The sequence below is a fragment of the Diadema setosum genome, chromosome 13, assembly GCF_964275005.1.
Source record: "Diadema setosum chromosome 13, eeDiaSeto1, whole genome shotgun sequence".
NCBI lineage: Eukaryota > Metazoa > Echinodermata > Echinoidea > Diadematoida > Diadematidae > Diadema > Diadema setosum.
The window spans coordinates 37,822,167-37,839,252 of record NC_092697.1 but is presented as its reverse complement, the minus strand read 5'-3'; the positions used below and the strand labels follow the sequence as shown (position 1 = coordinate 37,839,252).

Below are 17,086 nucleotides of genomic sequence, written 5' to 3'. Positions count from 1 at the left end.
TATCACAATTATGGCATCTTAAAAGGAAATGAAAATGAATAACAAGACTTGAACTGCTTTAATGAAATCAAGACTTCCTGGTTAGAAAGTCTACAGTTAAAACGACTTTTACTCTTCAGTGTGATTAATTGATTTAATGACTCATTATTTTAAGCAACAATGAACTTGTGTCCCCTTACAGTCTACATAGTCTGTTGTAACCAAAAGACACCCCCAAAAACAAACACACAAACAAAAACAAAATGAAAATCTAAGATAGAGGGGTAAATTTAGTCAGGGCATCGAGTGAATTACAGACTGGTTGTACAAACTTTCATGTTTTCAAATAGCTCAGATGAAAACTGAACTTTATCCAGTCATAATCATGTTTTATCAACCTACTGTACATGGGATTTTGCATTTGATTTCAATTGAACACAGACTTCCACAACTGCTAGTGTCCAGTCCAACCTGTCATGTGATAATATGACACTCTCAGTGAATTAAAAGGCTGTAAAAAAGTGAATTCTACCCCAATATCAGGCATATATGCAGTCCAGTCCTCCACTTTCCTGCTTGAGAAAGTTGCAAGGGTTAAAGAAGCCTGACAAAAAAAAAGTGCATGTTTCACCTTTTCAACTCAATTCATCACTTGCGATTGATTTTCACTATCACAAAAACTGAGGTCATAATCAAAGAAAAAAGAATGTAATGCAGCAGTGAGTAGTTCTTACGTTTCATTGTTTTGAAAGGTGGAAGATGCATTATTGTCTCTTTCATTGATCACAACTGTGTTGGCTAAGAGTTCTACAAGCTGTAAGTTGGTATCAATCCCATTTGAAACACCACAAAGCAGCACAAAATTAAAGTCATGTTTAATGTATCTGCCTTATACTTCACTGGGTTTTCCATATTTGCAAATTTTGTGAGTTGAGTGTTAAGTGCAAATTCAACAAAATGCAGAACTTTTTATCTCTTATGCCAACATGACAGCAATGTGCATTCATACATTTCTCCGTTCATTACTAAACTCCACGACTGCGACTTCAGCCACTTATGAAATTGTTGGGAAGTCCCGATCTGCGAAAAATTAGACTTGCCAAAAACATTGTACTATATGGCATATCATACAATATAAACTAACAATGGATGAAAACGCAAACAACGACATGCTGAACAATGATACACTCGTATATTATGCCATTTCACATGCAGTCATGTACTGTATACGCCAAATATTTCACAAGGTTTTTATTTTTGCGAATTTCGTGGGTCAGGTGCTATTTGCGAAATTAAAGACACACAAAAAATAATGACTCTGATCCCAATATGAATGTGACACACACGTATACATTTCTCTGTTCAGTACAGCACTTCACAATCGCGAATTTAACCACTCGCAGAATTATCGGGAAGTCCCAATTCGCGAAAATTTACACGTAGACTCGGTAAATATATGGCGTATACAGCAACTTTGTGGTCCTTGCAGTGTGTCACTTAATCTTTAATTAGGATTTTATATCATAATATTGCCATTAAAATCATTTGCCAAGGCAATCCTATGAAGATGCGTGTTGTACACAATGTAATTTGGACGTTGAATATTGGACCCTCGAACATCAAACACATTGGACTTCAGGCTCAAGACCTGTATCTTTGCAATCAAGGCATTGTAAACTTCTGTTTTATTTGGGGAGGATTGGGTCAGCCCAGACCAACACTATCATCATATGCCTAGCACAAGGAGTGATCTCTCAAGCTGACAAAGCCGTTGGATAAACATCTCAGGTCAAAATTCAAAGAGCAGAGATGTTCTACCCAACATTCAAGGTGCGTTCACATTCTGCATTAATTATCATGGTGATCTTTTTATGCATATGCCTTATATTTCATATGAGGTCTCTATCAGGCAAACTTTCTCTGCTTTGTAAAAACTTTGTGATAAATGTCCCTCAAATTAGTTAATTTACATTGAGGAATAATCTTTAATAGCCCTCTGATGCCAAACAACAAAACAAACATTTCCTTGATAACCCAATGTCTGTACTAAGTGGCACTACATCAACTACATTCAACAAAGCAACTACATTTGTAACCTGCCAAAAAAAAGTGAATGCAGCATTGACGAAGTTACAAGTCCATGGGATATAGATATCAAAGCGGGAAAAGAGGAATAACTGATTAGTTTAAATTCAAACTCCACATCAACATATTGTATATCAGCATGTTCACAAACAATCCATGTTAACATTCATCAAATCTTTTTCAAATCTCTTGATGTATAATCCAACATACACCTATATATCATTTTGTCCTGTCTTTTTAAAGGGACTGTATAGTATCTGTTGAGGTGAGGATTCAGCTTGTAACGTTGTGCGAGATATTTAGAAACCACTCTATGAAATGTTAAAGAGCATACAATTCTACACAAATCAAAAGTTTATTTGAAGAAAATCGGTTTTGAAATGACTGAGATATCTAAAAACCAGGTAAAACAAAGAGATCCTAATAAAAGTCGTGGTCTGTCAATTTTATTAGGATTGCTTTTTTTTAATATCTCAGCCATTTCAAGACCAATTTTTATCGAATAAATATTGAATCCTTCTTGAAATTACACATTCTCTTTCATATTTCATAAGAGGTTTTCCATTATCTCACCAGAAGATTATATAAACCTGACGATAGGTCTCCACCAAAACTATACAATCCCATTCTCTGCAATACTCACTGCAATATAAATAGAACCTTGGCTGTTGTTTATTACACTCTCAATTCTTTGGAGCAGGAGAGTCACCGGTTGGTAAACACTTAAATGACTTTGTTTCCACAAACAACCTCTCCAGAACTTTGACCCAACTTTTTAATAATCATACTGAAGTCAAGACAGCTTATCATACATGTTTACTTCCCATAGCCAACAGAGGAAAGACACTTGTAAAATTGGCAACACAATAGACACAGTGGTTGATATCACTTGATAGATAAATGGAAATTCAATATTTACTTCTGTTTGCATTACCTGCTTCTGGTTCCAAACTACCAATCAACAATATCCCACGGCAGAAAAAATGTGTAACAACCTGGTAGCTACAATTTGGAGATAGAGATACCAAATGTAGGCAGTGTTAAGAGGATTAAGATTCCTATCTAGTAAAGATAAACTGACATTACACAAAGCCAACCAATGCAAAACTCCAGTGACTCCCATGAGTGTGTGCACCTCTGCCTCCACCGGTATTTATGACTCCACTGGTATCAACCATCTCATGAACTGCATCTCATATGGGTACTGGTGTATATGTATGTGTTACATTCTATGCTGTTTTGACCTGGGCCCCATTTCATAAAAGTTAGAATAGCAACTCTTGCTAGATTGACAACTTCCAATAGCAACAGCAAATCAGGAAGCGGGATTCTTGTCATTACCATGACAATTGCCATTCCAGCAAGAGGTGCTATCATTTGTGACCGTGCACCACAAAACAGACAAAAAGTCGCACCCCTTTATTTTACGTAAGGACTCAAAACAGGTGAAATGGGTCAACTATGACAATCTTGAGTTTTTCATATTTTCTGATAGAGCTTTCTTTTCTCTACATTATTCTTTAGTTTGGGATCATAACACGAATGAGAAAGTGTGTTTTCAGCAGTTTTTCTACAACCCCTTTTTGGGGGAGAGAATAGAATCACCATGTATGTATTAGAGGCCCTTTTTCATTTCTTTAAATCCTTTGTACACTCTTCACTTTCAAGTCTAATAACTTTTGAAAGGATAACGCTACTGCTTTGTAATTTCGCATTAATCATGGGCAGAATATATTAATAGAACATGCCCAATTTCAGCTTAATTTGACAATCCCTTCATTGTTGTTGCTCCGGTGGTTGACATCCTGTGTTTTGTCCCTTTCATCGCACAGCTAGTGCGGCTTGGTGAAAGATTAAGCGCTTGAATAGACCTTGTACTTTAGAGCCTCTTTTCTCAGTTCACATTTTTTCAGAGTGTGTGCTTTCTTTTCAGTATTTAGGTAGGCTCGTGGAGTCCAATTGAATTGAGTTATACATCATTTTAAAGCTTAGAGTCTGCTCTTTCAGAATCTGTCCTTAGCTAAAAAACCATGCCTGGCAACTTTTTGTTGGTTTTGTGATGCAGGGTCACATATCAACTTTTTATGAAATGGAGCCCTGGTGTTTAGAGTACACAATATTACAGGATATATCCTGCAATAGGGGAAGAATAGTGAGTAATAGGAGGAATGGAAAGGGAGGGAGGGAAGACAAGATGAAAAACAAAAATGAGCAAGAAGAATGACAAGTAGAAGATGAGGTGTAGGAAGGAAAGAAACTAGTGATGTAAAGGATGAAGGATGAAGGAGAAGGGGGTGAATAGATATGGAAGATAAAGGGGAGATGGAGGAGGAAGATGGGGAAGAAGAAGACGAAGAAGAAGAAGAAGAAGAATATGATGGTGATGAGGAAGAGGAGGAGGAAGACAAGGAGGAAGAGGAACATGAGGAGGAAGAGGAGGAAGAGGAAGAGAAGGAGGAGGAGGAGGACGAGTAGGAGGACGAGGAAGAGGAAGAGGAAGAGGAGGAAGAGGAGGAAGAGGAGGAGGAAGAGGAAGAGGAGGAGGAGGAAGAGGAGGAGGAAGAGGAGGAGGAAGAGGAGGAGGAAGAGGAGGAGGAAGAGGAGGAGGAAGAGGAGGAGGAAGAGGAGGAGGATGATGAAGAGGAGGAAGAGGAGGAGGAGGAAGAGGAGGAAAAGGAACATGAGGAGGAAGAGGAGGAAGAGGAACCAGTACTGACCTTGAAGGAGGCTATCTGCTTTGGTTCTGCCTCCGTTGCGGGTGTGCTGGACTGTCCCGTGATCTCCTCCTGCTTTTTCTGTGCTGCAATCTGCTGCTTCTTTAGGTCCAGGACCACTTCAAATAGGTCTTTCAGGGTCAGGACTAAGGCATCAGCCTGGTGAGAACATTTACAAGTATCATCTAACAAAATATAATTTATGCTAACTCCTTTCATTATCTTTTAGTACATGTGCTGAACAAACAATAACCACTGGACTATGTCTTCAATTTGGGGAACTAGAAGCGAACATCTTGGTTGGCAGGCATGTTGTTTCAAGCTTGTTTTAAAATTCTTGCACATGGTACTAGTCCAAAGTGGATACAAAATATGCAAGGTGAATGGGCCTTCAAGCATGCTGCAAAATATTACCATACTTGAAAATTGAAAGTTAGGAGAACTATCACTTCAACAATTATCAAAAAATTCACCTGCATTGTGGATTCAAAATATAAACCTTTGTTTTTTATTTGAAATTCATGCTGTAAATATATAACATTACAGTTCTACAAACCCTACTTCTGTTCCCTGTTAGAAATATTTGTTGCAGATTCATTCATATCTGTCTTCCTCTTAAAACAGAATACTTTTATGGCTGAAGGCATATTAGGCCTTTGTTTCAAAACAAGCTTAATTTCAATCGGTGGAACATCTACTTTGAAGTCTGCTGGATAATGAGCAATGGAAAATGAGGCCAGTTGCTACTGAATACCGGACGTTTGACAAAGGATGTTTTTGACAACAAGCCATAACAAAAGCATATAATTTTATTCTTGTGCATTTAGAACTCTATCAACTTAGAAGTATTGTGGGATGAGTATTAAAGGGTGTGTACAGTTCTGGTCGAGGTGAGGATTTAGCTTTTAACGTTTTGCGAGATATTCAGAAACCACTCCATGAGATGTCAAAGAGCATGCAATTCTAAGGGGTATCAAAAGTTTATTTGATGAATATCAGTTTTGAAATGGCTGAGATATCCAAAAACAAGGTGAAACAAAGAGGTCCTAATAAAAGGCGTGGCCTGTCGCCTTTTTTTATCATCACTTTTTCGGACATCTCGGCCATTTGAAAACCAATTTTCATCAAATAAATGTTGAATCCTTCTTAAAATTACATGCTCTTTCATATTTCATAACAGGTTTCTCATTATCTCACTTAGAAATGTTCAAAACATGAATCCCCACCTCAACCAGTACTGTACAGTCCCTAAAGTACTGACCTGCAAATGTTTACATTTATTTGTCATGACTCGCACATGTATCTTTAGGGCATAGAGCAAAGAAGATAAAACATGCAAGCAAAGAAGTTGCTCTGTCATACTTCTGTGGAAGAATTTTGCATTTTAGTTTGGTATCAAGTGCTTGGAAGACAGATGAACTAATGATTAAGACACAGTATTATTTTATATTTGAGAAATCTGTCTCCTGTATGTATGATACAAGTGACTATCCAAAAACTTCACTTAAGTCCATGGTTTTGATACACCCCTCCACAGGGCATGAGCCTCAGGCCACAGTCCTTTCTAGTGAAAGTCTTCCATCTCCAATCACCATGGCAACGGTGCACTCTACCTGTTTCTCTGTCTTGATGCCGTAAAACTTGTGGTTGCCCTGCTCCCCAGTCACGTAGCCAAAGGCCCTGAAGTCTGTTGGGTCCCTGGAGATAAATGATATTCTGTGGACCTCATGCTGATGGAGCACTTCCTGCATGTCAAAGGTTAGAGGTCAAGGGTTGAAGTGATATAATCAGATGGAGTATGTACACAATCAACATACATGTACACTGTTTTGAATAGATGGGATCCTCATTAACTTTGTACTCCAAGAAGATTTAGAGCAGAGCTTTCTTGGGTATTTTGTTGCTAGGTTTTGGGATAAAACTAGATAAAGTAGAATTCTTATCACATACTAGGCTATTCCTGATAAAAAAAAATAACTGGCAAGGACACAATGTATGTTTAAGAAGATGGTTTGCATTGATGTAAAAACTACACTCCACATACACGTGCATGGTGAAGAACTATACAGGTACTGTATATGCCAAATATTTCACGAGGTTTTTACTAGGTGCTATTCGCGAAATTAAAGACACAGGAAAATAATGACTGTGATCCCGACGTGAATGTGACGTACGCGTGTACACTTCTTCGTTCAGAGTACAGGACTCCCGGATCGCGAATTTAACCACTCGCGAAATCGTCAGGAGTTCCCGATTCGCAAAAAATTTAGACTCGTGAAATATAATGTCGTTATACAGTATACTGTAGGTGACTGTGCATGAGGGTGTACTAGAATTAAATTAATCCCATCACAGCTAAATTCAAGAACAACAGCCACTGAATTCTACTCAATCAGACAGTGGTTCAAAGTGGATAAAATGCACAATGCAAGGCAGAGATTCACACAAGTGACTCTGCATCAAAAGACCCATGAAACACTGGACCAGGTCACAATCTGGTTATGTTGGTTTTCTGAAGGAGTAAAATTTCTCCCAACTTAACAGAAGATTGTTGTTTTTGTTGATCTAATTTTTTATTTTACATTTCATTTTCAAGATCTCTCAAGCAATACCTACATTGTATACTTGTAAGCTTTGAGACTAAAGTAGGTTGGATTAAGTCAATTCAGGGAAAATCACCACCACAGAAATCTTGTTCTTACCCTCGTTCTCTCATCCAAGATGCGAACGCCCTCAATGGACACGTTGATGATAATCCTTGGCTTATGTTCACCGCTGGTTTTGACGAGATACTGTCAAAGAGAGGAAAGGTGTTTTGAAATCAGTACGAAGACCTTCTCACATTTTAATGCAATGATAGAATCTATCTCTATACCTTTGTCTCTCTTTCGAATCTATTCTCTCACTATTTTCATTAACATCATGAGAAAATGCTATTATAGAGCATCTCATTTATGTGCCAAATTGTCATCCTTACTATGATAATTGGGATTAGCATGTATCTCATCTTCACTCCTACTCCATCTTGTCTTCTTCCTCATCCTCTTCATCTTCATTTTACCCATCACTCCTGATGTCATCCATCCATCATCATCATCATCATCATCATCATAACTAAAATCACTTTCATCATCTCTATTATCATCTCTTCTTTCAGCAAAGTCTTTACAATACATACCATTCAAACCATAATTTCTTCTACCAACATCATTACCATCATCATCACCATCATTACCATCACCATTAGCACATTATTCATCTGCATCTACATAATCATCATTTTAATTGATTATCCTTCAATCAGGATACAAACGTAATCATTATCATTTTCATATCAATACTATCCCCGCCATCACACCACATACTGACACACCATCATCACTGTCATCATCACAACCATCTTCAACATCACAGCAAATCATCATCATCATCACTCTCGTTGCCATGGCTACCTTTAATTTGATCATCGCATCCAGACACATCTTGTCCCCCCTGGCCTCTGCTACCGGTTCAATGCCGATGAGTTTGGCTTTGAAGTCCACTCCAGGGAGCATGAAGCGGTCCTCCCTTGCCTCCCCAGCATCTGCCAAAAGATAAAACTTTAAAGTTTACTATCAAAAATCAGAATGCACACATAATGTACTCTTTGACGGCCTGTTCTCGCTGGGGTAATATCGGGGCATAAAAAATTGCCATAATTGAGCTGTCTATTTTGATACACCACAACAAAAACTTGCCATGTTGAGGCACCATCTGGAGACAAATCATGGGGTTTTGCCACCATAATAAATGTTCATACACATATGTGCAGTTGGCATGCACAGTTTGCTGCCACATCCAATGTAACACTAGCCTAGATGACATGCTGTAACTAGTATATGTTGCCATGTAGAGTGAGCTAAACATCATGTGGAAGTCACGACAGACATCTTCACTCTGCTACATGGGCTTATGACTGAAAATCATGACATCAAACACCATTTCAAGTCGATACAAATAGCATCGAGGTGTGCATTTTTCTGGCACTGCATCCGATTACTTCTAGCATAGTTGCCTAGCAACTCTCACAATGGAATCAGTTTTTGTTTACATTACAATATTATTTCCTCATTTATGAATGCAGACAATAATCAAATACCAATAAAAAATGAACTCTTGCATTCAAAGTTGGCAGAATCATCATCTGGTTGCCAGATAATGACAAAGTTAATGGGGAAAGGGTATTGTATATTGAGGTTGCTCAACTCATCCAAAGTTGAAAAGAACTGATTTTAAAATTCATTTTTCTTTTCTGATAACAGATAGCACTCATAATTTTGAGAAAGAAATCTCCATATCCGTCACCCACTCTCCATATTTTTATATCGAATTGTTTCTTTGTATTTTATACAGCCCTGATATCAACCGATTCATAGAGATAGTGGACTTTGAAAGCTCCTCTGCCTGAAAAGATGACTCGACAGATAAATCAAAGAATGGGATAATCTTCATTATTATTAGTCAGGTTAATCTGTTCTGTGTATCATATCTTGCTCAGAATCTCCCACAGTTTAATCTGACAAGCAGTACTTCTTGTCTTCATTTCACCAAGTCAAGGAGAGCAATTTCACCCAATCACCAAAGTAAAACAAAGACATGATAAAATCTGATTTCATTCACAGCGAGTGGTTATATTCAAAGCCTAAACAATTCACAGGAGCACCCAATAACTGGTGCCCCATTGTGCAGGAGACTACTGTGTTTCCATGGCAACCAATGAATCCTCTGAGATGGTAAGTTGTTCGACCCTAGATGGGTTGATTCTCCCACAGCACTACACCACTCACCAGCACCCCTGGCTCTTTTCGTGTTTAAAACCCTTCCTATGGTTACGCTATTAACCTCTTTGAGTTATTAAAACCAAGATCCAAGGAGAGGGTAACTGGAGACATGTTCTCATTATTGTGAAGTACCACTGTCTTTATAAATCAAGATGTTTGTGATTTCCATATACACTACAACAACAAATTGCAAAAGTGGAAAAATCAAGGATTTTGCCATCATAATACACATGTATGCAGATTGGTCGTCCACTGCACATTATTACGCTCTGCGAAATTAAAAAAAAAATAAAAATGAATAAAAAATAAAAAATTTGGCAGCTACACTGTAGCTGTGTATTTCAAGTGTGTGGCCATGGGAGGAAGGATTGCAGACATACATGGTTCTAAAATAACATGCCAATTACTGCAATTTTTCTGCAGTAAGCAGTCTCTTTGCAAATGGCACAAAAAATCCACAAACTTCACTTTAGCAAGAAAATTTTCCCTCTAGTCAGCCATTTTCTGGGCTCTGTTTTTGAAACCTCTATGCAATTTTGACTAACACTATCAATGAAATTTTATTAATTTTCTGACATTCTTTTTGTGATTTTTTTCAATGGCAATATAAACCAGCCCTTGCACAAACTCCACGAGTCCAGCCTAACACCCTTATCAGACAAGGCAATTTTGAACAAGTGCACCTCATCTACTGGCCATATATTTCGCGAGTCTAAATTTTCGCGAATTGGAAATTCCCAGTGATTTCGCGAGTGGTTAAATTCGCGATCGTGGAGTCCTGTACCGAAAAGAGAAATGTACACGCGTACGTCACATTAACATCGGGATCAGAGTCAATATTTTCATGTGTCTTTAATTTCGCGAATAGCACCTGACTCGCGAAATTCACGAAAATAAAAAACTCACGAAATATTTGGCATATACAGTATTTCTTTAGTCCGACATCTCTCTATAATAAAATGCTGCAGATTGTTCTGTGTGACTCATCTGATCTGCAATGTGCTCCAGTTGAATCCACACAATATACACTGTACAAATGTGTAATATAAGTTACGCCTTATCTGATAACTGAAGGGGGATTGCATTATCAACAGTCAGCAAGGCACAGATTACTAAACCTTTGCCCAAGGGGCAGCATGGGGATGAGCACATCAAAAATGCAAGCAATCTTATATTAAAGGCATTGTATAATCTTGGTGATTTCTTCTTTCTCCCAAAGAAACTGGTTACATGAGCAATGAATTGAAGGAATTCCTCATATTAGTATTTCTTAAGTAGGCATATAGGTCTATAGTCTCCAAATCAGAAAAAAAAAAAAATCGAACAACAATGTACAGGAAAATGCACACAAACACCATACTATAATTGGGAGGCTGTTTCTACCTCCTTTTGAATAACCTCCCTGACTACACTTACTTTTTGACATTATGATAGTAATAATAATTCAAAACAATTAGCCATTTGATAGTATGATCTCTACATTCCAAGCTCCCCAAAACTGATAAATATGCCATTCTTTATAAAAACATTATATACAGTGCATGAACATACTTTAATTCTCGAATACATATTGAAAGGACCTTCCCAAAATATATTTCATATTACAGCTTGAAAATGAGACTATATTGGCAAACAGCACAAAATTTCTTAGGGATCCTTCGGATTCTCAGACTTTAAAAAAACACAAAACAAAAAACAAAAACAAACTAGAAAAGCAATCTAAGAGCACATGACCTCCACCAAGCAGGTTTTTCCAACACTGATCTTGTTCTTCCATAGAGATCAGTGATTTCCACTCATACAATGCATGCTGAAATTAGCCCACTCTCCCAATTGTAGAAGCTTTTGTTATGTCATCAACTTTCAGCTGTGCGGTGCCCTTCACTCTAGCAGATACTAGAGCATGCATTTTTTAGTGCGCGCATGAAAACCTCAAAAATATGCAGCTTGAACTCCCAAGTTCATTGACCCAACCTGCCAAAATATCGAAAATCCTTCATAAAATCTGTAAAAATTCCAGGATCACTACCAAAATTTAATCATCTGTTACTTGTGTCATTTTCAATCTTTCGTTAAGTTTCATCCAAATCTGTTCACAACTATTCGAGTTATTTTGCACACGGACAAACAAACGGTAACGAAAACATAACTTCCTCCCTTGGCGGAGGTAATAATTCAGAACGAGTAGCCATCTGATAGTACCTCTACATTTCAAGCACCCCAAAGCTGAGAATGTCATTCATGATTAAAACATTTGTATACAGTGTGTGAACATACTTGATTTCTCAAAAACATATTGAAAGGGCCTTACCAAAATATATTTCGTATTGCAGCCTGAAAATGAGACTATATTGGCAAACAGCACAAAATTTCTTAGAGGATCCTTTTGGGATTCTCAGACTTAAAAAAAAAAAAACAAACAAACAAAAACAAAACAAGACTTTATGGCTGAAGTGTCAAAGAAACATACTGCACCAGTATCCTTTGGAAGCATATCAAATGTGGCCAGAAGTAAGGAAATCCTTCCCCTACTGCAATCAACTTTGTACTCAATAGTTATCAAACTTTGTGAGTAATACAATTACAATATTTGCAGTTGCCATAGTAACAGTTAAAAATACTCACAGCCGATTGGTTGTTGCCCAGCTGTTACCATGGAAATTACACTCATTGTATGTTGAAAAGTTGGTACATTGCTTTGAGATATACGAGCCCTGCAATTTGTGACCTTTGCTGGCTAGGGCCATAGAATGTCATTGTTGTCAGGTCCTGGAATTCTCCATGGCAATAAAATGAGCTCAGGGATCGCACTTTGAGCTCGCATAATCTGGCAGAACAGCCTCACATAAAGGCATGTGATTGATAACCACAGTATCAATTTCTCTAAATTTGGTTGTCATGGCAGCACTGCCAACACAATAATGACTTTTCTTGTGTCTGCAGAGAGAGAACCACCTCACATTTTTTTTTCTTACACCCCAAATGTTGTTTTGTAAATGGAATGAAAATATTCCCACACCAATCTCTAAAAGGCTCTTGGCAATTAACCCGTTGAGGACGGACTGATTTTGCTACAACACATATTTCCCATAGACACTTGCCCGAGTATACTCTAGGCTCTTTCTAAACGGTTTTAAAGATCGCTATGTGGGCATGCGAATGAATATTGAGCTTTTAAAGCTATTAAACTCCCCCCCCCCAAAAAAAAAAAAAACCAAAACAAAACAACAACAACAAACCAACCAAACAAACAAACAAACAAAAACAAGCAAACAATACCCTGGTGATGAAAAGGATACTATCAACGAAATATTATAAACCAGAATAATCAAGATAGGCTTACTCATCCATCCTGGGAAAAAGCATGATGGGATTGAAAATCTTTCTAATGTACGTATATATGCTCTGGTTGAAAAGATACAGTTGCAGCTCCCTACTACATAGCATTTTATATCTCTCAAAAGGGTACAGAGCAGAGCAGAATGACACTCCCACAAATTCCCCAATTTCCACATCCCCAAAATACCCACTTTTAAAGTGAAAACAAAGCTCTGGTAAGGGCTTGAGAACCTGTCTGGCACCATTTCATATTTGCTTGCAATATATCGAAAGAGTCTACAAAGAAACTTACCTGGCTGACGCTGTTTGCCGGAATGATGAGTCGTTTTGGAGTATTTTGAGAAAAATGATAAAAGTCGGAAAACCGACTTTTATTCCAGAAGGCTCCAGACTAACTCGGCCTCAGGGAGAACTCGACCCTATTTCAGTCAATTTACATGCAGTTCGTGATCGCCTTATTCTACTGTATAATACCAAATGAGGCCTAACTGAACAGACAGGAAAGTGCGTGCTAATCCTGTACAAAACAAATGGACAGCACGCGGTCCTCAAGCCTATACGCACATCACCTCAGTTGCTGAGATGTGCGGTCTTTGAAGTTTTTGTTGTTGTTTATCAAGCGTCTTTGATTGTTTTTAGAGGTGCTTGATAGGCGCACACTAATTTTGCATGCGCGCCAAAGAGGTTTGTGATGCGTGCATTGTAACAACTCGGACCATTACTGCGAGTAGTCAGATCGTGAAGTGCTACGTTGTACAACGTAGTTTATACAGGCCGCTCCCATAGTACAACACTGTACAATGCAGAGGGACAACCTTTAACAACTCAGCCCCCCCCCCCCCCCCCCCCCCGTCAAAGCGAGGCCAAGTTATCCCTGAGTTTAGCCTGACCCCGTTCGGTCAAGTTTTGAGACTGAACCCTTTTTGTCTATATTTCACATTTTCGTCGTTACCCATCGAATATCTTGTTATTACAGCTTTATTCCGCACACATCCTAGGCATACGTTCACATTTGGGAGCGAAATTTGACAACTTTTGCAGGTGTACCAGAACTTTGTTTGGGCTTTAATAAAAGAAAAGCCATTCGATAAATATATGTAAGAGAGCAAATATCCCTAAATATGAACATGAGTTTTTGATTATTTCATAGTGTAAAACAAGCCTTATGAATGCAAAGTGCTGAAGGCAAACTTGTAGAAATTCACTGCCTATTTGAAGTACTTACAAGAAACAACACATCAAGGTGGATTTTTCTCCACAAATTGCATATTTTGAGAACTGTGCACTGAGAAGGAGGGGCAGGCAAGATTATTTTTTCTTCCCTCCCTCATCAAAGGGGGGGGGGGGGGAGGATCTGTTATCCAATAAACTTGTCTCACAACCAAAGGTACATACTCCAAACATTATACCAGGAATAAGGCTATTTTGATTTTATGAGTTTTCTCCTTGCCCAGCAGGACATACTGTACTTTGACCTGAAGTGGAATTCACTCCCCCTCTCTCCTGCTCTCTCACTCTCTCTCCCCGACAAAGGTCAAAAGAGGTCATGCAGAGTCAAAGTTTTTGGAAAGGAGTCTCTAATCTGAACTGGGAGTATCACTGCTACGCCCATGGAAAAACCAAAACTTCATGGAAACTAACACCAAGTATCCCTCAGTTTGCAGTCTGTAAAATTTACAAATACTGAGAAAAATGTAGTCCCCTTTGAAATTGACAGAAACAGAAGTCCAAATGACTTTGGGTTGTACAGAGACTGTAAGAAAAAGAAAAAGCTAACAAGTTCTGTGACTGTGCCTTCCTTTGCATATAGATATAGAAGAAAAAATTGTTTTCAACTTTTTAATCACTAACAGCACGCACAAGTTCTTCAAGACAATTTTCTCCACGATTTTGCTCGAGACAGCTGTGTAAGGAATAACTGAACTGTAAATAAACATGCCATCCTCGTATTGGCCTACTCAAATCAACTGAAAAAAAAATATAAAAAATAATGATGCTTACACAAGCAAAGCAAATGAGTGCCAGTGAATGACAGAATTCATTGAAATCACAAGACTCTAATCAGCTTTTAGGATACCATTTCCATTTGACTGATGGTCACTATCTTCTTCTATGTAAATTTCTGCTCAAATTTAAGTTGCACCTTTGGTTTCATAGTACTAGCACTACCCATGAAAATTCCTTGTTACTAACTAAAAGAGCTGTAAAAGCAAAGTTTATGACAACTGATGATAGCTGAAAAGGAAATCTAATTTTTCTATGAAACTGGAAAAATACTTGGCCTAGCTCCTCTGACAGGAATATGAAGAAAAAAAAAAATCTGTAACATATCGCACTAACTGGTCAAGGGAATGTGAACTTTTTCAAAAGAGAATGAAAAGATACATGTGATTTTGTATTTTCCTTAAATATTATTCTACAACTGTGGCATCTCAAACTGATGTAGAGTCCCTATCTCGCAGAATTAATCACTGTCTGAACGATTTATAAATTCTGAGAAGCTTGTCTGATTTTCACAATATTCACAGTGTGAGGCACTGATGTCTCACCAAATACACTTGTATGTGTAGAGGAAAATTATTCCCTTCATAAGAAATGTTTGTTTTATTCTGCTATTATCGCTAGTGAAGGAATTGCACACAATTTCTATCAATAGCTTTGCTTTATTTTGTTTGTTTTTTTACTGTGACCGCCCAGCTCAAAACTTGCAAAAAGAAGGCCAAAATGAATTTCCACTTTTCTTGTAAGCTCTAAGCTATAAAATGATATAAGACCATATAAGATATGAAGGGCGGATCCAGGAATTCCGTAAAGGGGAGGCGCCTTTGAAAATAAAAGGGGGTGCATGCATTCCCCCCCCCCCATTTTTTTTCTTTGTATTTCTTTTGTTTCAACCAAGAATAAAGAGGGGGCGCGCACCCGGTGCACCCCCCTCTGCATCTGTCATTGGATATTAGACCACCCTAACCTATTCCACGAGGTGATTGAAATATTTGAGAGAGTTATAATGAGGTGCAGTTTCATACAAAATTTGTAGGAAAGGAAGATAAGAGGATTTACAGATTAGGGTGACTCAGGCATGCAGGGCTGAATTAGCAATGAAAACATGTTTTATATCACAGTGAAAAGAGTGCCTGTCTGAATAAATATGGTCCAGAAAAACTGCTAATATCAATTCTGATTCTGTTTTAAAGCACCAAATTTTGACAGTAGGTCAACAGAGAAAAGGGTACTCTCCCAAGTAAGACAAACTTTAAAAAAAAGAGTCTGTCAGCCTAAATGACATATTTGGTCAATTACAGATAATCCTAATCTGCAACTTTTTGTAGGTTTGGAGCTGGGTGGTCACAAATGTAATACTGCAAAGATGGCTGCTGTAAAACAAGGAAAGTTCACAAGCATTTTGATTTCACGAATTTTGCGAGAGCCAAGATTCGCGAAATTAAAATGTGAGCGAAAGTTCTTTTTTACACTGTATGCATTGAAAGTTAGACGCAACTCGCAAAAATTTCATACCGCAAAAAGGGCCATTGGCTCCAATTCATGAAAATTTCATGCTGCGAAAATCTCGTATGTTACAGTATTAGAGGGTAATGTAAAAACAAACCTAATGTTTTCCTTTTGATCATGTCTGGAATCTGGCCTCAGGCACCGACTGGAAACGAACACAGTTGAGCCTCACAGAATATGTCTGCATAGAAAGAACAGAAACAAAATACATTATATCTGGAATATATCTGAAAGCATCAGCAAAAGATAGTTTCAAGTTTACAAATTTTTCACAAAAAGAGAATCAATCTTTCTTTCTTTTTTGCCAGAAAGAATCATATGTCCTGTATCTTTACTATGGATATTCATCAAATCTGGTATGTGCCCGATACTTTGGAATGTGAAATTACAGAATAAATCCATTTAAATCGTGTTTGAAGCTATTTTAGTCTGTGAAAGCTTTGACAAAAAGTACATATCATACTAAAATAACATATAATAAGTATGACCTTCATCAACATAGCCTGACAAATAACAATTCAAACACACTGTACATCAGTGTGAAACGATAAAGATTACCATCAATATTTAACATCAACTTGCACAGAATAGTGGTAAAAAATCAGCTGAAATGCCTTTGAAAACAAGTGATACATTCAT

General features: G+C 37.8%; 1 protein-coding gene across 1 annotated transcript in view; it reads right to left on the bottom strand.

The window, feature by feature from the left end:
* Nucleotides 1-16,629, bottom strand: part of LOC140236903 (uncharacterized) — a 60,030-nt gene extending 43,401 nt beyond the window's left edge. Inside the window, exons 1-5 of the mRNA XM_072316837.1 lie at nucleotides 16,545-16,629; nucleotides 8,231-8,361; nucleotides 7,481-7,570; nucleotides 6,392-6,523; nucleotides 4,782-4,937 (exon numbers count right to left, since the gene is read on the bottom strand). Of these exons, the coding sequence (XP_072172938.1) occupies nucleotides 4,782-4,937; nucleotides 6,392-6,523; nucleotides 7,481-7,570; nucleotides 8,231-8,361; nucleotides 16,545-16,566 (531 nt within the window). The 5' untranslated portion in view covers nucleotides 16,567-16,629. The remainder of the gene's footprint in view (nucleotides 1-4,781; nucleotides 4,938-6,391; nucleotides 6,524-7,480; nucleotides 7,571-8,230; nucleotides 8,362-16,544) is intronic.
* Nucleotides 16,630-17,086: the final 457 nt, after the last annotated feature.